This window comes from Pelobates fuscus, chromosome 6 (genome assembly GCF_036172605.1).
Source record: "Pelobates fuscus isolate aPelFus1 chromosome 6, aPelFus1.pri, whole genome shotgun sequence".
NCBI classification, from domain to species: Eukaryota; Metazoa; Chordata; class Amphibia; order Anura; family Pelobatidae; genus Pelobates; species Pelobates fuscus.
In genome coordinates, this window is record NC_086322.1 from 144480275 (window position 1) to 144504287 (window position 24013).

Here is a 24013-nt window from a genome sequence, read left to right on the forward strand (position 1 = left end):
CCACCTATGGATATACTAGATGTCCATGGAGCCAATATAAAAATTCAATAAAATTCCAAGGACTGGATATATAAAATTAAAAAAGTACTTTATTTAACAATGAATATAAAAAAGTGATAAAATTAGATAAAAAGTATCAGTCCACAATGGAATTGAGTAGTCTCTGGCTTCAGGTCCTCACTTTAAGCATTTCAATGTGGCTTTCTCAAAAGTCATCCCTAGACGGGGATTATACCGTCTATGCCTACAGAAATAGAGCTATATTGGCTCTGGAAAATGTGAATGTCCCATTGGCATTGCTAATATTATCTGCATATATTATCTAACTGTATTGCACTATTATGTTTTTTTGTTCTTTTTACTAAGACATATTGTACAGAATTTTCTTCAATCAACTTTATGTAATTATATACTTTCTTCATTACCTTTTGTATAACTTCAGCGCAGTCCACCACCATCACTTTTTTCTTTGCACCTACAAGCATTGAAGATGTTTTGGTTGCTTGGCAGTGATAGTCTCTATGACATATCTGGTGGGCATGGGGGACACATCCTACAAATGTATTTATTTATATATAAAAAAAAATCCCCCTGCCTAGGGGCCCGACTTCAGTGATATTAAGGGTGACTGGCGTTATTATTATTTAATTGTTCCAATGTGGGAAGCTGAGTGTCTATTATTGTTTTGATACAAGTTCAGGAATCAGGTCCTGCGAGACTGAAATTTCAACAATTGATAGAGACCTGTGTGTCTCATTATGTACTATTAAACAACTTTTCAGACATAAACAATAAAGACCAATATTCATACATGGAAGGCCTAAATGGAAAACAAAGTTACTTGTTTCAACTAATTTTTGCCTGGCTTCTTTGTTCTGAAATCTGTAATTATTTTGTAATGTTTGCACAATTTGCTGTGGGATAAAAGCTCTAGAAATCTGGACATATGATCCTGTAAGACAGGGGTAGCATTAAAAGTCAGACCCTTATGAATAATAGTATATATGTATGCCCTTAAGCAGCTACCACTGTTGAACTTATTGATCTACGATCACAGTAATTTAGATTTGATTTATACTGTAACATTTTTAACATTAGGGGATGTCCGTAATTTTAGCCCCAGAAAACACGATTAGTTGCCATAGCATTATTAGTGGGGTTAATAATGGCATTATGGTTTATTTTACAGAGAATCATCAATTCACTTGCTAGGAATGCATTGCTGGAAATTCAGCATCTTTCTGAGACAGGAGATAATCAGAAGGACGTGATGATCCAGAGCTAATTCATGTTGCATCAGAAACCACAGACGATCCTTTTTTCCTGTTTACTAAATGGTTAAAAACGGCAGACAACCTTTGAAATCTGCCTTTATACCTTTATACGCCACCTCTCTCTGGAAATAGGTTAAATCCTATATTAATAGGTAGGATTTGACAACCAATTTTAGTATGATCACGGATCTCATTACTCATGTTTACATACAGTAAGTATCTTCTTGTAAAGTCTCCTAACTTGGTAAAGTAACTGCAATACAAAAAAAAAAAAAAAATCTGGAAAAAAAATGTGCACTGCGTATTAATTGCATCTAGAAAAGAGGAGGATTTGGTGAGAAAGTGTGCGTTCTCAAATTGGAATGTGCATTAGCTGACCCATTCTGCCATGGTCAGAATGTTGCTATTATGTATCCTGGGTGACTAATTTTCTGCTCCAGTCTGTCAGGTCAATGCACTGAGATCTTCTATATATCTGTGCAGCAAGCATCAGGTTAGGAAGACCCAGCACACAAAGGCTAGTTAGTGCCTTTAGGTACTGTGCGTTTAATATTATGGCTACAGTGTTATTACAATCAAAGTCAGGCATTATTATCTAACATTTCCTCTAAAATAGCCGGTTATCACACTGGTCTAAGAGGATGCAACATGTATACGTTGTATTCAAGCACTCCGAACAAGAAAATTAGATCCTTTTTAACCCCTACCCCATGGATCATAACAGAATTAAAATGTAAAAAAAATCCTATCCAATAGATCAATTGTATATGTCTACCGAATTTTATTTTATTCATTTTTGTATGTGCCCAGCAGCATCATATAGCCCTTTGCACGTCATCTGTCATAAAGCAAATGCTTATTTATCTATAGGAAATACAATATCCTCCATCGACACCTCTGTAATAAGAATAGGGAGGTCGGATTAAATACATGTCATCAAGTGAGTAACTTGCTGGCAAGGCGAATGACCAGTGTGGGGAAGCTGGAAAGTTTATTATTATTATTTTTTATTATTATTATTATGATTGCGTGGTGGCTGCTTGGTTGGTATAAGGCAGTGTACCACCACCGCAGGACAAGGCAGTGTCACTCCCCTAATAATAATAAACATGCCAGCCGTGTCCCTGTGGAGGGCTGCAGGGGGAGCAGGAGACGTGGCTGCTGCCTCTGTGAAGCTGAGCAGAGGATTTGCTCTGGGAAGAGAAGGCAGAGCTTGGAGGGGGGTAAGGGGGATGTAATGGGAGGAGGAGGAGGAGGAGGGAAGGCTACAGAGAGAGCAGTGCCCGTGTGTGTGCCTCTGATTCCCGGTGTAATTTGCAGCCAATCATCAGTAGGTGTCCACATCCCTGCATCCTCCTCACCTCGGCGCCAATAACTCTCCACCTCTCCTCCTGCCTCCCTCCCTCCTCCTTTCTCTCTTTTCCTCACCCCATCCCCCCTCTTGCTCTCCCCCTCCGCCCCCCCTCACTTCTCACACAGCCCCCCCATGCCTCTCAGCCACACGCAGAGAAAGAGAGAGAGAGACTGACTGACTCCCAGGCTGCCTGCCTCCCTCCCTCACACACACACATCGACTGGAAACTGACTGGAGAGCAGCACAGGGAGAGAGAGACAGCTACAGACACACACACACAGCTACCTACCCACAGAGGGGAGATCAGGGACCACCGAGGGACCACAGCACAATCCACTCCCTCTCCCCCTCCTCCCTGCCTCTATTCTTTCTACCTCTACAGCCAGCATTTTACACTCAACATACCTACAAATCTGTCCCTATATAATATATATAATATTAAAAAAACAACATTTTGGTTTATTCTTTATTTTTTTTATTGTTATAATGTATTTAGATTAATTTTTTCAGTTTTTTATTATTATTATTATTATTTTTTTGTATGCAGGATTACAGTTATTTTATTTTTTATTTTTTTTACAACTATTTATAGTGGGTATCCCTGGACCTGTCACAGGGCTTTTGGACCTTGGACCTTTCTTTCTATGTAGGCTGTAATGTGTGAGTAATAAATGCAAGACCAAGCTGGGTGAAATCTTGTTTCATTCATCATATAGTGGTAAGTACAAATATTTTGGTGTTACCCTTGTCCTGTGCCCCCTCATCCCTCTCCCCCTTTGCCCTTAATAAGACTATGGAGATGATTTGCTGTAATGTGACTAATGTGAATTGGTGGCTGATTTCATTTATTAATTAATCTGCTCCCTCCCCTCCCCCTGGATGTTAAATATGACCTTTGATCTCCAGTAGCTGGAGCAGACATGAAATATTGAACAATTCACAGCCACATTAGGCTTGGAGTGTAATAACTGTGCTTGGGATAATTGTAGGAGGGCATCAACTGCTGATAGCATCTCATGTCAAGGTTTCTGTATTTGATACATATTTTATTTTAATTTTCTCAGCTGTTACATTTTTTTGTAGTGCCACTTTTAATATTCTTTGTCCTGTTTTGTTTTTTTCCCCCCCATTTTTCAGAAAGTACAATATTTAATCTTGGATAGTTATTTTCCTGCTTGTGTGGTTAAGGGTTACATGATGGATGATGATCTGGTGTGGTCTAGTTTCCATTAACATGGTAATATGCAGTTGTATTATTCAGTACACATGATTTTGACATAACTAGTTTTGTGTTTGCATGTGCAAGTTGTTGCTTTTGATTTGCTGCTTTATTTGTGGGAATGGAGAATGTCCCATATAATACCCCACTACTCGCCCCCCCCCCCCCCCCCCCCCCCCCAGCTTCTCTCTCTCGGATGCATTTAGCCTGGAGCCTTTTGGGGCAGCCTTTGTACTGCTATCAGACCTATGACTGTTAAGAGTCTCGCTTTCCTTGATAGAGGGCAGAATCAGTGATGCTTCCTTTTGGCAGAGAGAGTAGGGTCTTACTGGGATTTAAAATACGCATCAGTATACTCACATAATACGTGAAAGAAAAAGAAAAAAAACATGTGGTTTACAGATTTCTCCAAATCGCCTTTCTAGATGTATTTTCAGAAAACCATCTTTCTAAGCATTTTAGCATCTGCAGAAGATAGTCTTGTAAGTTGGACTCTAAACGGTTCATTAATGTAATTATGGTTCTAATTACTGTAATTGATATCCATTTCGAACTCTGAATATTAGAGACTGCAATTGCACTTGGCCTCATTCTTGTACCTGTGTCTAAAAATACATGGCCATATTCTAAGACAGGTAAATCTAGAATATAATTATTTATATTTTATCCCTTTTTTTGTGGCATATGATATCCGAATAAGAGAGTGGTAGCTTCATTCAGTCAGATCACCGTCCTATGCAAAACTTTCAACATATTTGGATTCATTGAACTAAACAAACAAAGATTAGCCCTTTGGGGGTCAGAACAGGAATGTTCTGAACATTCACCTCTTGCCCAGAGGGTTAACGGAGTACCTAAGTTTACCTGTCTCCAGGTTTCCACTGGCCAGCTATATAGGAAGACAATAAACCATCTTTATTTCCAACCATGTCCTGTTTGTGCAGGTGCCTTGCATTCACAATATGTGCTGCCACCAGGGTTCAGGGATGCAGAGGGCTCCTTATACTGTGATTGTAAAGAGCTCAGCCTCAGTACAGCTGCTGGCTCTTAGATAACACCAGACGAATATGAAATTGCCTGACTTATTTTTATCTGGCCCCTTTCTCATCCCTCTCCCCTTCCTTCCTTCCTCTCTCTCTCTCTCTCTCTCTCTTTCTCTCCCTCCCTTCCAGTGCAGGGGCCCACCTCCCCACTCCCCACCATTTAAATGGCTGCTCCAATTGAGACCTGTCCTTGGTACATTGAATTAAGACCCTAGCCGAGCCAGCTGTGCTGGGATTCAAACTAATGACCGTCAGACACAGAAGGACACTGTGGCAGCTGGTAGATCCTATTTTTCCTGCCTTTTTACTTCAAATTGTACACAGCCAAGGCACTCAGTTGCATTGTGCTTGCACACAGTTTATACTCTGATGCATTGTCGACTTTCTCAGCACTTAATTTGCTAATTTCCTGTTCATTTCTTTTTTTATTATTTTGCTCAAGACCATTCTGCTCTGAGGCTGCCCGCATTTCCCGTGCCTTGACAAGACTTTGTTCATGCATTCCTAATGTTAACTGCCCTCTAGTCAGAAGTACCATAACCCTTTCCCATCTCTGATTTACATGTCTTTAAATCTCCACTTTATCTCTCTCAGCCCTGGCATTTGCCAACACCCCCAATTTCATACTCCCCCCTGACACCTTCAGGTATTCCAACCAGCTATTAATGCTATTATGCAATTCAATTATGTATGGGGAGGAGGAGGAGGGGTGGGAGGGAAACCGTATTTATTAATGTGATAGAAATGATCTTGACAGTAAATTTATTTTTCTTTTTTTCCCCCCTCTTCTTCCTGCACCTTTTCGGAATGATTCCCTTTGTTTTACTTGGAACAGTTGGCATTTGTGACAATGCACAAGAAGATGCTCCATGACAAATTGCTGTCTGCTGAAAAATCATTGAAAAAGAAATAAAAAAACCAAAAAAAGAAAACAACACACCTCTCCTTCAAAACAAACACAATAAAGCAGCCAAATTTGATTGCACATAGAGGGGTTCATCCAATATACAAAGGTGACTGAGTTACCGTGCTTCAGTGCTTTCCCCTCCATCTCTCCCCCCACCCCCTTCCACCTGCCCTCCTCAGATATGTCCAATATGAACACTAATGTTTGTGTGGAGAATGGACAGAACCCAGAGGCTTCTGTCCTCCCTAAGGATAACCTGGTGGAGGGGGCTCTAAACAGCCTCATGGATTACAACTCGGAAATGGAAAGGTATAGGTCCTTTGCAACCTTTTACAAAACCAATGGAGGCTTCCCCCAAGCTGCTAAGATTGCCAGGATCACCACCCCTATTTTCCCCAGTGCCCGGATCGGCATGTCCCCTTGGAACTGCGATAATGCAATGCTCTGGGGCAGGAAATCAGCCCCTATCAATCCTAATAGGACCAGCATGCACAGAAACGACTCCCAGAGGCTGGGGAAGCCTGGCGGGGCGCCAGAGTCGTTGCAAATGGCAAATAATAATTTCCTTTCCACCTTATCCCCTGAACACTGCAGACCTTTGGCAGGGGAATGCATGAACAAGCTCAAATGCGGCGCCGCTGAAGCAGAGATAATGAATCTCCCTGAACGCGTTGGAACTTTTTCCGCTATTCCGGCTCTAGGGGGCATCTCATTACCTCCAGGGGTCATCGTCATGACAGCACTTCACTCCCCCGCAGCAGCCTCGGCAGCCGTCACAGACAGTGCGTTTCAAATTGCCAATCTGGCAGACTGCCCGCAGAATAATTCCTCGGGAGCCAGCGGGAACCCAGCCAAGAAGAAGAGGAAAAGGTGTGGGGTCTGTGTCCCTTGCAAGAGGCTCATCAACTGTGGAGTCTGCAGCAGTTGCAGGAACCGCAAAACAGGACACCAGATCTGCAAATTTAGGAAATGCGAAGAACTTAAGAAAAAACCTGGCACTTCACTAGAGGTCAGAGGAGATGAATCTTTTTTTCCCTGCCTTCCCCCAGTCCCTCCACCCCTCCAAAGCGTCTTGTCTGCCTTCAAGATGCAATATCCTTTTACTGACACCTCATTAGGGTGGTGAGGTTGTGGTGATGGTTAAATGTCTGGCCCTCCAGCTGTTGTGGACTACGTTTATCTTGGTGTTTGTGTGGACTGCTTTAACCATGATGCTCAGCCAGCTCTAAGGATGGCTAAGCGTCATGGTAAACATAATCCTCAAGAGCTGGAGCTGCAAAGGTTAGCCTATCACTGTCCAGAGCACTCATTTGTATGCACACCGTGGGAAAGCATGTGTGTGTGCGTGTAGTTGACACTGATATAGCTTCTACTAACACATATCAAATGTTAACCCTTTATTCTCATTTTAGAAAAAAAAAGAGGGATAGGATCTTTTGTGCATTTGTTAATGCTGATATTGTACAGGCTACAAATCTGAATATTTCTCATTGTATACAGAATAAATTTTTTAAGTGTTTTGGGGTTTGTGTTTTAACATGCTGTATCTTTAATTCTTGAAAATGGGCCCAATTAAATTGTACATTTGAAGGTTTGCTGAAATTATATTTATTGTCTGACAAAAATACACAACTCTATGGAGAGTCTTTACCACATGACAAAATAATATATATATATACACACACACACACACACACACACGAAGGTAAAAACAGGAGCACTCACTTGGATTTTTCAAACGTGTATTAACAGTCTTAACACAAATCTACATCAACGTTTCGACCCTGAAGGGTCGAAACGTTGATGTAGATTTGTGTTAAGACTGTTAATACACGTTTGAAAAATCCAAGTGAGTGCTCCTGTTTTTACCTTCATATCTACTGGCCTGGAGGCACCCTGGTAATATACTCATACACTATATATACTTTTTTTTGTGTTGAGTGCCAGAGTCTGGACTGTTATATATATCAAGGTAAGAGGACACATGGCTTTTAATTTATATTTATCAGCTTTTGTACACTGGTATACGAAAGATTTTGATTTATGACTTACAGGGCTAGCCACTAAACTCCTAATTAAAGCAAACTAAAAGCCAACTTGACAAATTAAGGCTCAAGTAATCTAGCTGTCATTGTAGTTGAGTTGGAATTTTTTTCCAGAACTGCTATTTTTACCTCAATTTTGCCATTCAGATTGCAATTCACTGTAATTTTGGAGTTTAGTGAACAAGCCCCTGCAGGTGAGGTTGGGGAGGTTATATTGATTATATTTTGTAGCACCTCAGAGCAAGGTCTAGATAACTTTTGGAATGACAACCAGTAACTTGCTTCAGTATGGACTTATGGTGGCAGACTTTACCTGGAACAGCAGCAGGGTTAGTCACTAAAGTGAGAATTGCTGGGAATTAAAAAATAATTTAAACATTTATGCCAAAATAGCCAAATTAGAAACATTATAAAAAAATGTTTTGGCTATTTTGACCTTAAATTTGAAATTCACCCTAAATTCCTGGCAATTCTAACTTTCTAACTCAAGAATAACCCTTCCTGTATTAATGTTACAGGCAGGGTAAAAAAAAAAAAAAATAATCTAGGGTTACCACTTTTCTTTGAAATCGGTTGAAGAAACATTATAGAATGTGATTGTTAAGTTTGCTAAAAGTGGGCAAACTGCTTGCTTGTTGTTTTAAGTGGGGTTTATTCGCTAAATTGCAGTACGTTGACAATAACTACATGGTAACAAGTAAGCCAAAGTAGCAGAGTTAGAACAATTTTTCAAGTCAGTCAGATTTGACATTTAATCTAACTTGGCTGTTTTAGATTACAAAGTTTATTCATAAAACAGTTGGAGTATTTTGTGAACCGACGTGCAAAATGTAGGTTGTAATACTAGAGTTTGAAAATCTCCATTCAGCCTAGATTTATTGTTTTTTTTTCGTTCCAACTCTGCATTTTTAGCTTTAATTTGACAAATTAGTCACCAGAGCTCCACTGCTTAGTGAACAGACCCCTAATGTTTGCAAGTCAGATTCCAACTCACCACAACTTGCTGTTTAATGACCCAATATGCAACATCTCTCCTCCTCAAAAGTTCCAACAGGTTGACCTACAAAATATAGAAACTTTTTACATGTAGCTTCTTAACCCTTAGACACACTGCTAGTACTCAAAGTTCTTGACAATTCAAGTGTTATTTGTCTTTGTTTTGTTTTAATCATCATTCATAAACCATTAAATGAGCAAACAGTCTATGTGATCATAACGATGTGTTCAGTGTAGACTATTCTGATGCAGAATATCCTTATCATTAAGTATTTGTTGGGACCTATAGTGCTGCTGATGCTAATAGTATGGTTTGTCACAGAACCTTAATGGGTTATTCCTCCTGTTTCTGGAGGCTGCACGCTCCAATGGTGATATTGAATGGAGGCACTGTATGTTCTTCCATAAAAGCTTTACACTAGAGAAATAGAGAAAATGTTTTATTAAATGCAGCGAAAATTGTGAAATATTGTTTAAAGCAAAAAAGAAATATGAAAACGTATGAAAAGAAAAAAGTTCCATTTGACTTTTGAATGTATCCTGGGAGGTTTGAGATTTGTTGCATTAATTCATTCATCCATTCATTCATAAATTAGCTGCCTTAGACTCATTCACTGAATCTAGATGATGGACATGTCTATTCCCTTTTCTTTTTACCTACTGTTTAAGAAGGTTGTTATTTAACCTTTTCAGGACCAATCCCAGGGCAGATCACCATAACAAAGAGATTTGCCTAACCTTGGACATGAAAGGGTTAGATAAAGTGGACCCAAAGGCCCAGTCCCTTAGGGATATGTCTTGTCTGCCATCATAGATCATTGATGTTTAATGGTTTTTGATATAATAGTGTGCAAATGGTAAATGCATTCTGATGCCAAAGCATGTACATGGTTAAATAACACGCTTCCCATATCATCTATTTAATGTGCAGAAAGCTGGATGAATTGAGATGAAAAAAAAAAAAAATTAAATAAATAAAACCGACTTTGCTTTTAATGTTTTAAACTAAGTGAACTGGTAATTGTTTTATTGATATTAATAAAGCCATTGAACTGCTTGAAATTTCATCTTTTCCCCACCCCACAAAATCAATATACAGTTGACAGGATGATTTATTGATAGTGGCCCTAGTTTAGTTTCTTTTCTTTTATTGTTTGAGCTGGTTTATTCACCGGAAATTTCACCTCAGCTGAAGCAATGTCCGTATGATTTGAGTTTGCTGTAGTTGTGAAAAAGTGATAAGCATATTAAAATGGTATTACGTTCACACATCCAAATAGCTGTTTAGAGAAGCCATGTTTTTTAGACCTCTGGTTTCACTTGACTTACACTGAAACTACAATACCACAGAATTTTTTTTTACAAACGTCCAGTCAAATGACTATAGTCTTCTGACTGGATCTTTGGGGAAAAAAAAAGCTCTAATGGTATCCGTGCCAAAATATATATTTTTTTTAAATCACAAAATTATACTTCAGATTTTTTTTTTACATTAAGGGGACACTCCAAATGCCATCATCATTTTGTATGATTGCAAATTTTATAATGCGTGAGTACCCAAAGCCAATTCAGCCCTGAAAGTGGCTTAGAACTGCATCTTTTTTTTTTTTTTTTTAAATCACTGTGGCGCTAAGTTGCTTGTCAGAGCTGTCAGTCAGTCAGCCAGGAACTAAAGTTTTGTGTTGCTTTTATTTATTTTGCCAATTTGTGCATGTGGCATACATCACACGTGCATGCATGGATCAGGGATTGCTATTAGCATCATATAGTGCAGTTGAATAACTGTGAATTCAATTATGTTAACACTGTTCCACAGTTTGTCTGTCATAAGTTTTCAGAACATTTCCACTGACCTTATGTGATGAGTAAAGCTACTTTTGGGGTATAAATGACAGAGGTTTATTTGATAAGGAAAGACTAAGGCCATATGCCACAATAATTAAAGTGTCCCTAGCTGGGGTTTATGAGAAGTTTGGAGACGTTAATATTTAAAAAAATATTTTTATTGCATTATCTATGTAAGGTAATCAATAAATGGGGTCAATTTCACCTGATAATATATATGGTTTTGTGTATAGAAAGTGGTGATTTATTCTAAAATGAGAGTTAATAGGAAAGCTTTATTGTATCAAGGTATTAGAGTGGCCAGATTATCTATATCTTCTAACGAGAATGTACAGAAAACATATTACATATGCCAGTGTTTATACTCTTGCTGTCCTCACAGATGCATGCTACATAATTGTCCTAGTTAAATGGTATGTATGGTTGTCTTTCACATTATTTTAACTTTTTCAGTAAAATGAAACAAAAACGTTATCTATATATTTGTTTTTGTTTCACAAATGCCATTTTAAACTTTTATTTTTTGCTTATTTATTTTACAGCATTAAAGCAGCACTGTCACAACGAACGTACCTGTCTCCTACTGTTTCTCTTCCTCTCTTCAGAATCGGTTGTTCTTTTATTTATTCCTGATCTAGTTATCTTTAAAACATAAGAAAAAGTAGGGATTATTTTGTCTGATGTATTTTTTTCCTACGCCTGACATTGTCTGACACAAGGAGTCAGCTCCATTTCCTGTGTCAGATAAAGTTTTCCCACAATACTTACCTTCCTCCTTGACTCAGGAAATAGATTTGACTTAAGCTCCTCCTTTGGTCAAAAAAAGCCAGGCTTCGAAAAATACACAAGACAAAGTAGTCCCTACTTTATCTTATGTTTTAAATAAAACTAGATCAGAAATGAAGATAAGACGTTCAGATTTTGAGAGAGGAAGTGAAGAAGAAACAATAAGTTCAGTGTGACAGTGCCACTTTAAGAATATAATATCCTAACAATCTTTTATACTCTATTCTGAAACAGAACACGTATATATTAGCTTGCATTTGTAAATACCCTTATAGCTCGCCATTCAGGCCATGTGGGCCTCTCTAATATTAATAAAGACTTTTCTTAGACAGTATTATGAACAGTATTCATTAGGTACTTATGCACAATATCTAATAAAAATTAATTTACTAAAATATTGTGTTGACCAGATTTCAACGAAATATTAAGCTCTATATTTTATTGATTTCCAATAAGTTATTAATTAAAATTACTGATGCTGTATAATTACATTATAAGACTTCTGAATACCAGTTAATTTGAAGGGATAGTGTCACTTCTGTGTAATTGTGTTGTCCATTATCCAGTAAAATGTGTTTTACTTATGTTATAGTGATAATTACTGCTATATGAATTCATAAGATGAGGTCATGTACACAATACTTAACTGTATGTATATATATTTTTTTTTATTATTTTCTTTACCATTATATTACTATTAGTCTTCTATTTTGTTTCTGAGTAATAGCCAAGTGTGAATTTGATATTATGGGTTATAAATCAAGCATTTGGGTAAAAACTACTGAAATGGCCTTTTTATTTGTATTTTTGGCCTGATCATTGAAAGCTATTAGCTCACTATAGCTGTTCTTTTAGTTGACAGATGTTGGGAAAATGGTGAGTCCATAATGATTTGTAAAATGTTTAGGTTAAACCTGTCATGGAAAAAATTGACAAGTTGGACAATATTTTCCACTTGGCTTTTTGTTCTTTTTTTAGGATCCGTTTTGTTCATTTTTTTTTGGATTGTCAATTCATGCCAATTTAATCATCTTCAGACCTTGCAGAATAATAGGGAAGTAAAGATCCATAATGAGGCTTGCAGGAAAATCTGTGTAACCATTGCAAAAACAAATATTACAATGGTAATATTTTACCTTTGTTTTCTGAGATTTGGATTCTGTAGACAATTTACTTTTCAGTAAATTTAGGTTTACCTGCAATAGTGAAAAATTAGTCAGACAGCATGTTCAAACCAGCGCACATCCTGCCTCCCAGACTGCGCCGATGTGATGTGTAACCCAGATGTTAAGTCTGCCCGGGTGGTCTTCAGCCATTTAGGGGTTGTTGTTTAAAGAAAACAGTTGTCCATGTGAAAAGGATTTTTACAACATTATTATGTGGCTTTAATACCTTATGGTGAGATGTCTTTTTATTTGTCTTTTTAAACATTGTGTGGGGTTTGTTACAATAAATTATGGAAATATATATTTTACTACTGAATGTTGTATGGTGTATAAGTAATTTTAATGTGTTCTTATGTAACAGAACTTTCAAAACATACAGTTATTCATTATGGCATCAGTCTTTCTATGACCAAAGTTTACATTGTAAACAAAGCAGTTTTTTTTTCTGATATAGTGTCTGTTTTGTTGTTTTTAGTAGTAAGAGTGTCTCTATGGTTATAGTATGTAAAGCTCTTATTAAAATCCCCGCATATATAGCAGAATACGCATTCTGTCTGTCGTGGCAAAATCTCTATCTGTGTGCCTGTCTATCATCATCATGTTTGTTGTTATCATATATTGTACTATTAGGGTGTATTTGTCAGCAAGATACTTATTATTAGTTTTGGCATTCATATAGTGCCAACTTATTCTGCAATTACAATATTATAAAGGGGGAATTTTAACAATAAATGAGACAATTACAGAGTGTAACAGGAATAATAGGTTAATGAGGACCCTTCTCAAATTAACTTAAAATCTAGAGCAGGTGGGATAAAAAAAATCACAAGAATGTTAAAAAATGTCCCCATTTTCTAAAGCGCTGCGGTATTTGTTGGCACTATATAAATGCTAATAGTAATAGTTAACATTTATGTATCTACAGAGACTTGTCATTGTACACCTACAGGTAGCTGTGTAAATATGTACGATGTTTTTCTCTCTACACACACACTTTATTTTTGATATATAGGCATCTACAGAGACTCATTGTACACTTGTAGAAAGCTATGTGACTTTTTCTATACATATGAAGGTGTCTTAATAAGCCCTTACTTTCACCGTAAGATCACAGGATCCTCCATAGACGATGTTTTTTTCTCTTCAGCCGGCGGAGATGACAAAACTTGACAGAGGTAGGTCCGCCATTTGTCAAGTTTTGTCAGGCATAGAGAACATACTAATGCATAGTGAAGACCACCCGGTCCTTTATATTGTGAGAATCACAAGACCCAGACATAGTATGTCTCTGAAATATTAACAATGAAGGCACAGTCGCAGTTTAGAAATTGCTCTTCAAATTTGAGGTGGCTAGAGTGGAGTTTCAATGAATGTCAATGGACGGCGTAAGTTGCAAACAAATGGTCATATTGTGAAAACTATCAGGACTATGGCTTAGCCGTGGACATTTCTAGTGGCAGCAGGGATAGCTGAATGTTTTGGTATAAGATTTGTGTAGGTGGGCTTGACAATGAGGGAGTGGTGGCAGTTTAGAAATCATGTCCTCATTTTTCAGCTTTTGCCAGCTCCCACTCTAGTTTTGAACATTTTGCCATTCATTCCTATGGGACCAATTTCGCCACAAAGACAATGATACTTCGTGAACCATTCGGCAAAACGTTCCACAAAGTAATAGCAATCCAATCGGGAACAATCCGCACGTTTTGGTATATTACTGTCTATGTAGTGTACAAACTGTGGGAGGAGTTAGGGTGGTAAACACTTAACAATTTTTATTCTTGGCGTTACTTCATATTTTGTTTTTTCATTTCTAACTTTGGCTCGATTTAATAAGCTTTCCAATTGATTCAATACTGTTAGGAAAACCAAATTCCAAATCAGTTGACTACAAAAATTCCCATAGACTTTAATGATGAATTCTGTAGATAGGGTTATTTCTGTAGATAAGTAATAATCAATCGTGGCATTTGTGGAAATCACCCAATAGAATGCTTCTTATTTGAAAGCATTTACTAATGCTTCCCAATAGAAGATCGCACCGTTCAAGCGGAATGAATTTGGAAGCCTGATTGACTGCCAGGGGTTGTTTCCAAATTAATTTATAAACATGCAAATTTATTTTGAAATTGGCACTTTAATGATTGAGTAAAAAAGGGGGCCAGACTATTAACCCCTATAGTACTTCCTCATGCTTAAATGCGTTATGGGTCTGGAGTGTCCCTTTAACTTACAAAGATATATTGTTGCATTAAATATCCAAAAACAATTGAAGGAACTTATTGTACTTAATGTATTGAACTTATTGTAATTGTCTTTCTTAGAATGAGTCAATTATGCATGAAGTGGTTTCACTAACTTGCTGACTGTCAAAATAAATTGCTTCCATTTTCTATATGTTTATGGAGTTCGTGTTTATTAACTACTTGTTTATGTGGTAGGCTAAATAAGGAATCTTAAAACCATATAGGCAGATATCTGGCAATGTGACTACACCAAATTGTATCAAGGTTTCCAAAACCCTATCTAATGGAAATTGTATTTTAACACATAGCAAAAGAAGCAAAACTGGTTATCCTGGATTTAAAAAATAGCTATAGCCCTTCAATTTTTCATCAAACTATGAACATCAATTTTGGAACACCAATTTTATTTTAAATAATGTCATGCATATATGTTTTTTCCCCTGCATCATGACATTTAATCATCTGAACTATGTATGCTGACCACATAAGAGCAGACATTAAAGGGACAGTGTTGGCACCAAAACTAGTACATAATGATGTAGTGGTTATTGTACCATTAGGCTACAGGTGCCATAACCAATTCGTGTTACAACTAATTTTGAGCAGTTTGACCAAAACCACAGGTCTCAACGTACCTACTGGTCTGCTGTTGTTAATGCAGAGGTTACACTTCCACAATAGAAATAGCAGTTTCACGTATATTTTAGGTCAGTTGATGTGATCAACCAATGAATGGCTTTAGAATATGGATGACATTAATGTTGCTAATGCAGAAATGGAACTGACGAAGTGGGACAACAGTGGGAGCATTTGCTGAAAGGAGATCTTGGAAGGAGTCACTCAGGGAGACTTGTTGGTGCATTGAACCACGGAATTAACCTTGGTGTGACAGAGATGCTTCACAGCAGCAGTGCAAGTAGATAAGTGCTTTGTCTTGCATGATTGTTTGTGAGTGCATTTTGTGTTTTATATGCCTTTCATGTAATAATTAGTAATTCACTATTAGAGGCTCCTATATGCCAGCTTATCTTGAAGTGTGAAGATTTCACAATAGCTATAAGGACACCGGGACATCCCACTCCCTATGCAATGGTACTGAGCCACTGGGGGAAGAAATGAGTCAGAGATTTGTACTGTTTTAATGTTATACACAAACCACCAAAAATGTATTTTACTTTAATAAAACCAGTATTAAAATGTAACATTATTTATTACATTCTTTATTAATTCATTATATTTTATTATACTATTGCTTCCTAAGTTCCTCTGCCTCTTTAAATCTCTTTCTCTTTCCTAATCTATGTGATCTAAAAATTGTGTATGCGACAATGATACTGTATCAATATGCAGGTGGAAAGAAATACATTTAGTATGGTACCTCTTATGGCAGGGCATTCCAAGCTGGCTATGACTATTTGTATCTGTTTTTTTTTTGTTGTTTTTTTTTTAAAACCCATTTATTTATTTATTTATTTTTATACGATGTGTTTATTTTGGTTTCCTTACTATATTTTTCTGGGTTTTTGTATTGTTTTATTTTTTTGGTATTATTTTTAAGGCTAATAACATGCAAATAGTATTGTTTCTTTTACTGGGACCATTCCCCAATGGGAACAGGAAGATGCTTGATCCTTGGAGACAAAGGGGTATTCCTGCACATAAAATTTTAACTTACTAAGACTGAGTTGGGGACATGTTTGGATCCTAAATATCTAGCTTTGCCTCCATCAGTCATTTTTTTTTTCAGATGTATGATGCTTCCACTAAGCACATTTGATGGGCATCTGAACAAAGAAGGACATGGAATAAGCCAACATGCTCTACTATACTAGTCCTGTGCTAAGCAGTCATTCAAGGAATGAATGAATGGCAGCATAGCACAGGACTAGCACTGTAGAGTGTTTGCTGACCTTTAGAATTGCACTTTTTGTGGATTGAGTTCTCTTTGGACAATGTATTGATCAGGCCATTGACAGGTGTAAACAAGGGCTAGTGGGACTTTATACAAAATATTAAAATATAAAATAATTAAATAGTCCAAATATCTCTTGAGTATTATATGGAAGGTGTAATAAAATGCAATTAGACCACAATTGCAAATCAACAGTGTTAGGTAATGTAAGATTGCAAGACCTAGGTTCGTGTCCACACTCTGCATAGAGACACTGTACAATACCCATAGAGATGCATTAATATCCAGAGGCCCGGAAGAGGTAGTATAATACTGAAGCATTAGGTATACATGTTTGTAATCTTAACGCTAGAGTATTCTTTTAGAATAGCTATAAAATACAGCAAGGCTATTGCTAGATAAACATGCATTCTCAAGAAATTTTCTCTTAGGATAAATACTAACAAAAGAAAAACTTTCCTTTTCAGTAGCTTAGGTTTGATAATTTAGCTATGATGAATCAATCAATGGGACTACAAAGAATAAAAACAAAAAAATATACAGTGTTTATGTTGTAAAAGTGTTTATGTTGTAGTCCCATACGAAATATGGGATGTGCAACTAGCACATACATGTTGGATAGAACAAAAACTTATTATAAAATATATAAAATATATATAAAATCTGCCAAATCATATAATATTTTATAAAAGCATGCAAGTAGAGGCTATCAATCTTTTCTCCCTCCTTACTGGCTGCCAGAAGGCAACTATCAATTTTGACCATAAAAGTGTGCAGAGCGTGTGGTGTGAAAAGAGAGGAGATTCCATTTACAGTCCCTCTGCAGAGATGTAGATAGCAAAAATTGGATCCTGACATATATTATTTTTTTGCAGTTTGAAATGCAGTGCTGTAGAATAGAGGAAAATAAGCTGGACTTTATTTTCATTTATTGTGCATTAGTGAGCATTGCGAATGTTGACGATGTCAGCCTTGATTGATTGATTGATTGCTGTTGAGAATGGGAGGGATGAGCAGCTGGAAAGGGTTGGAGAGCTTTTTGTTTGAAATAGCTATAATTTAGGCAAAATTGGCACACGTTTACGTTTTAATATAGAGTTCCATTTTATGAAAATCTTACAGATAATAGGCCCACTTTATGTAGATTTGTAGTTATGAGAACTCAAGGAATCAAATAATCTTATATTCATTTTCAAATGTTGCCTTTGTTCTTGAGATATGGTCTTACTTGTTTTAGAACTGGAGGACTGTAATATACTTTAGCAAACTGTATGTATTAGAACAGAGTTAAATCACCAGAAAACTTGTCAAGTTGCCAATGTGTCCAAGGGTAAAAATAGTTGTTGATTACTGTTGTAAATATTACTGGGATTTAAAAAGCACCAACATATTCTGCTGTGGTATACAATTGGGGAAATATTAAAATACTATATGTACATACTAGTTGAAGAAAGAAGGTCCGGGCACTCAAATACTTAAGGGCAAGCTTGACAAAGACCCAATTTTGGGTCGAAATGTTGCTATACTCAACTGGTTTCAATAAATGTGCCCTTAAGCATTGGATTGTCTGGACTTTCGTTCTTCATCTAGTATCTATGTTCTGATGGGTTAGTGCTGGCCCATGGTCTAGTTAAGTACCTGACTGGCTTGTGGATTGAGTGTAATTCCTGTTACCTGCTTGTGAAATTGAGTATAATATATACAAACCAATGCAAAATGTATTGAGAACCCTGCCTGTGAGCCAGAATCTATCATTTATACTTCTAATATACAAAGTGCTAAGCTAGAAGGCATGTGAGCCTACAATTTATAGGCAAAGCTAGCTAACATTACTCCCAGGCACATCCCTTAAGATGGATTTTTATTATTTTGCCGTAAAGAGCAATCTAATCAGAATAGTAGTTATCCTCTATGAATAGAAATATGTTTGGCAGGGGGATCTACATACAAATAGCTGAACAGTTTTAACACAGCTCTCAGTTTTTATGATTTACCGTATTTATCGGCGTATAACACGCACTTTTTTCCACTGAAAATAGGGGGAAAATCGTGGGTGCGTGTTATACGCCGATATCCCATAATTACTTACCTGTCCTGAAGCGTGGGCCGGCTTCACAGCTTGCACCGCGGTACAGGAACTTTAATTTCATGTTCCGGTTTCCGGCGGGACTGAAAGGAAGTGTGCACAATAGTGTGCACACTTCCTTTCAGTCCCGCCGGAAACCGGAACATGAAATTAAAGTTCCTGTACCGCGGTGCAAGCTGTGAAGCCGGCCCACGCTTCAGGACAGGTAAGTAATTATGGGAGGGGAAGTACACTATGGGAGGGGAGGGGGAAGTACACTATGGGAGGGGAAGTACACTATGGGAGGGGATGTACACTATGGGAGGGGAGGGGGGGAAGTACACTATGGGAGGGGAGGGGGGGAAGTACACTATGGGAGGGGAGGAGGGGGGAAGTACACTATGGGAGGGGAGGGGGGGAAGTACACTATGGGAGGGGAGGGGGGGAAGTACACTATGGGAGGGGAGGGGAGGGGGGGGAAGTACACTAGGGGAGGGGAGGGAGCGAAGTACACTATGGGAGGGGAGGGGGGAGAATACTATGGGAGGGGGGGAGAATGGGAGGGGAGGGGGAGAATACTATGGGAGGGGAGGGGGAAAATACTATGGGAGGGGAGGGGGGAGAATACTATGGGGGGGGAGAATGGGAGGGGAGGGGGAGAATACTATGGGAGGGGAGGGGAAAATACTATGGGAGGGGAGGGGGGGAGAATACTATGGGAGGGGAGGGGGGGAGAATACTATGGGAGGGGAGGGGGGGAGAATACTATGGGAGGGGAGGGGGGGAGAATACTATGGGAGGGGAGGGGGGAGATTACTATGGGAGGGGAGGGGGGAGAATACTATGGGAGGGGAGGGGGGAGAATACTATGGGAGGGGAGGGGGAGAATACTATGGGAGGGGAGGGGGAGAATACTATGGGAGGGGGGGAGAATACTATGGGAGGGGAAGGGAGAATACTATGGGAGGGGAGGGGGGGAGAATACTATGGGAGGTGGGGGAACACTATGGGATGAGGGGGGAATACTATGGGATGATGAGGGGGGAATACTATGGGATGAGGGGGGGGGGAATACTATGGGAAGGGGGGAAATTTCCTGGAATTTCTTTCTAAAAATGAGGTGCGTGTTATACGCCGGTGCGTGTTATACGCCGATAAATACGGTATTTTAATCTGACCTACACAAAAAAATAATATATATATATATATATATATATACATAAATATGTCAACTATTCCAAAACCTTGTTATAGAAAGTATATTGTCATATTAATAGTATTAATAGTAAAATGCTAAGCAGAAAAATGCATAGATATAAGCTTCATAGTGAACAAAGTTGGATAGATTGTTTATATATTTATTGCACCCCTATTCACTTTCACTTGCTGAATTGCTTTATGTGTGAAGAGTGTGTCCTCTTTTTCCATTTTACAAAAGAGCAGATTTCAATATAAATTGGCACTTTTATAAATTAACTTGGTTACACCCTCTTGTCTTTCAAGCAGAGAACAGGTCCTGTTGCTTCCTGATTTGGTTAGCTCAGTGGAGCTAAACTCAAGAGGCAGCAGCAATTGCCCAGATCATATGCCCTACAAAGACTTCTCATTGAGCTGCATTATGAAGTCTATGATTGGACAGCCACAGAATGTCTCGCCTGAAGAACAGGGCACATTTGTAGTTTATAACTAAAATAAGAAGAATGTAAAAGCTATTTACCTGTCAAATAAAACCACAAATCTTATAGTGGTAGAAAAAACACAAATTTTTGCACCTCTTTTTATACATTCGGAATTACAAATTTGTGAGAAAACAGAAGTGTAACAAAAAAATAAGGAAAGGCACAGGAATATTTTAATGCAAATATGTAAATAAATAGGCACAAACAGGAAAAGTGCCCCAAAAAAACAAAAAATAAGAGAACAAGATGCTTTTTATACAAAATCCTCATACACTAGACTAGACAACCTTCTGCTAGGTGCTATACCCAAAAGGCTACAGGTCAGGTCTTCATCCTGTGAAACATCAAAGCCCAGTTTCGTTGTAGAAAAAGAAGGAATGTTGAAAATATATAAATTATTATTATTATATTATTTATAAAGCGCCGTCAAATTCCACAGCGCTTTACAATGGGTGGACGAACAGACATGTAGTTGTAACCAGACAAGTTGGACACACAGGAACAGAGGGGTTAAGAGCCCTGCTCAATTACATGCTAGAGGGAGTGGGGTAAAATGACACAAAAGGTAAGGATAGTATTAGACTAGTAACAGTTGCAGAAGAGGAATCAGTTGGGAGCTATTAAGAGTTTAATTGATATGCTTTTATGAAGAAGTGGGTTTTTAATAATTGTTTGAAGGAGTGGAGACTGGATGAGCATCTAACGGAGGAGGGAAGCGAGTTCCACAGGAACGGTGCAGCCCTCGAGAAGTCTTGAAGGCGAGCATCAGAGGTGGGAGTACGGACAGAAGATAGATGTAAGTCTTCAGCAGATCATAAGGGCCTAGACGGGACATACTTGTGTATAAGGGAGGATAGATAGGTGGGAGCAGCATTATGTAGAGATTTGAAAGCAAGAACCAGAATTTTAAATTGAGCTCTATATTTCTCCTTTTTCATAGATAGATTTATCTATAAATCTCCTTTTTTCATGCGCAATGCATGCTGGAATGGTTACCAGGGATGGTACCCCCAGAAACATTCCCAGTATGAACTGGAGATGAAGAAATTAAGGTGATTTATATATTTTCAACATTCTGTTTCAGGTCTCCTTTTTTCACAAGGAAACCAGTTAAATGAATGTGTGCTTTGATGACGTACTACACTCTTTTTATATATGTCCATGTACTCTGGAGTTAAAGGGACACTCTACTGCCCAAATAAAAAAAAATAATAACTGTTTAGTAGATATACACTAAATGAAACACATGCATGCATTTAATTACACATATTTTTTTTTCATTGCGGCATAGCTAGAAACAGCTTAAAAAAAAGCTACAGTTCTTTTGTCTGCAGCATTTTTTTATGCAAAGCATTATGGAAGTTGTAGTTCTGCAACATCTAAGGATTTAAGTTTTGGGCATCCCTGATGCTTGCACCATACATACACTTGTACGGTCATGGGGAAGCATGTTGAAAGACTTATGAATAGAGTGTAGATGCTGGTAATTTGCTTTAATGCAGGATATATATATATATATATATATATATTTTGTCAGGTCTATGTGTAGTGTGGAAATCAGTGTAGTAAAATAGTTGTGTGAGAGTTATGTCTTCATAAGCCCTTTTCAGAACTCAATTTCTTTCTGAGGGCTAAATCACATGTTATTGAAAGAATCTTTAATGTCTTGCATTAAAGTATTCTTGTCTATAGCAAATTCTTAAGAGGATGGGACGAAACAGGGCTGATTCATTAAACCAGGAATTATTGTAAAATGACAAAGTATTTGCAAATTTTCGACCAAAGTAGCCGCTTGGAATAATAGCTAAGCTTTTTGTAGCTTCAATAAGAAGTGATCTTCAAAGGAATAATATCTTTAAACCACTGTAAAAAAAAGTACCCATTATTTTTTTTTTAATGCAGTTTCTAGATAATGCATTTAAATGACAAAAAGAAATACTCAACTGCAAAGATCATGTATCTGAACAGTTGAGAGAAGCTGACTAAAGCTTTAGATAGACCTCTCCTACACCTGGAAGGTGCTTCTCTAATTAGGAGCCTCCCTTACTGCTCTCTGGGTTTTGAAATCATCCCATAAAACCTGACCAGCACTTAGACTGCCTCTTCAAATGTATGCATGTGCTGGCCATTTCACCTGCACAATGTACAGATGAAATGTGCACCAATCCAAAAGTAAACTTGCCATCTACACAATTTGGAATGAGAGGTTTACTTAAAGGGACACTATAGATACCCAGACCATTTCATCTTATTGAAGTTGTCTGGGTGCAGTGTCCCTGTACCCAGAGGCGTAACTAGAAACTACAGGGCTCCGGTGCAAAAATTGCCCTGGGCGCCCACAGATACAAAGAATGACACTTCTACATACAGATACACATGCGGATACACAGACACACATACAGACAGATACACAAATAGACTCATGCAGATACACATACACATAATGACACACATACAGATACAAATAGTGACACACATACAGATACATAGGGGCACACACTGACAAACAGATACACATACAGACATGTGCAGAAAAACATACACATACAGACAAACAGACACACATACAGACACAGATACACATACAGACATACAGAACACAAAGACACACATGCAGATACACAGACAGACACAGAGACACAAATGCAGAGAAACACAAACACACTTAATGACAAACATTCAGATACACAGAATGACACGCATAAAAATATAAACTGTGACACACATACAGATACATAAAAATGTTAGTCACCCTCCTGTTTCCTACCTTTAAGTGCAGGAGACTTCCCTGGGGTCCAGTGGCTGCCTTCATCTGATGAGTGTCAGAGCTCCCACTCTGACTCTCTCCTCTCCTCCCCGGCGCTCTCTACCTGCGTGGCTCTCTTAGCTGGGAGGAAGTGACGGCTTCCTCCCAGCACCAGCGGGCGTTCTGACGTTATCGTGCTCTTAAAGCGCCCCAGCGCTGACCGGGCCCCAGGTAATTCATTGCCATATGGTGGCCCCTTCAGTGCAGCCCTGCGGTTGTTCTGCGTGACCGGGGCAGCACCACAATCTTGGCTGAGCCCCCCGGAGTGACGGACTGGTTGCAGCTGCGACCCTTGCGACCGCGGTAGTTACACCACTGCCTGAGAAACTACAATATGACAGCCAATCCAGCTCAGAGAAATCTCTGTGCTAGAAAGAGATAATTGGAAAAAAGTGTTTTTAGCACTTGTATCACCAGGTGTGGGAGCCGCATAGGCAGAGGGACACTATAGCGTTAGGAATATTATTCCTCACGCTATACTGTTCCATTACCTTGGAAATAGTTACAAGTCATAGCCCCCAGATCCTGTGATTTGTAAAGCCCTTTACTAGGGTATATGTAGGGTCATGGTGATTGGGGCGTTGGGTGGGAGAATAAATAAAATATGTTAATATTGACAAGTCTGTTAAACCTGACAGTAGAAGGTGTGTTTTTATTTTGTAATGACATCAGT

The 24013-nt window shown here is 38.3% G+C and overlaps 1 protein-coding gene across 3 annotated transcripts in view; it reads left to right on the forward strand.

Annotated features, from left to right (window-relative positions):
• The first annotated feature begins 2558 nt into the window (after window positions 1-2558).
• Window positions 2559-24013, forward strand: part of CXXC4 (CXXC finger protein 4) — a 110321-nt gene continuing 88866 nt past the window's right edge. Inside the window, exons 1-3 of one of the 3 annotated variants that reach the window (XM_063458392.1) lie at window positions 2559-2604; window positions 3221-3346; window positions 5726-7358. In XM_063458392.1, the coding sequence (XP_063314462.1) occupies window positions 5979-6923 (945 nt within the window). In that variant the 5' untranslated portion in view covers window positions 2559-2604; window positions 3221-3346; window positions 5726-5978 and the 3' untranslated portion in view covers window positions 6924-7358. Of the gene's footprint in view, window positions 2605-3145; window positions 3347-5497; window positions 5537-5725; window positions 7359-24013 lie in introns of those variants that run through there. The other 2 variants (XM_063458394.1, XM_063458393.1) reach the window with 2 other exon arrangements.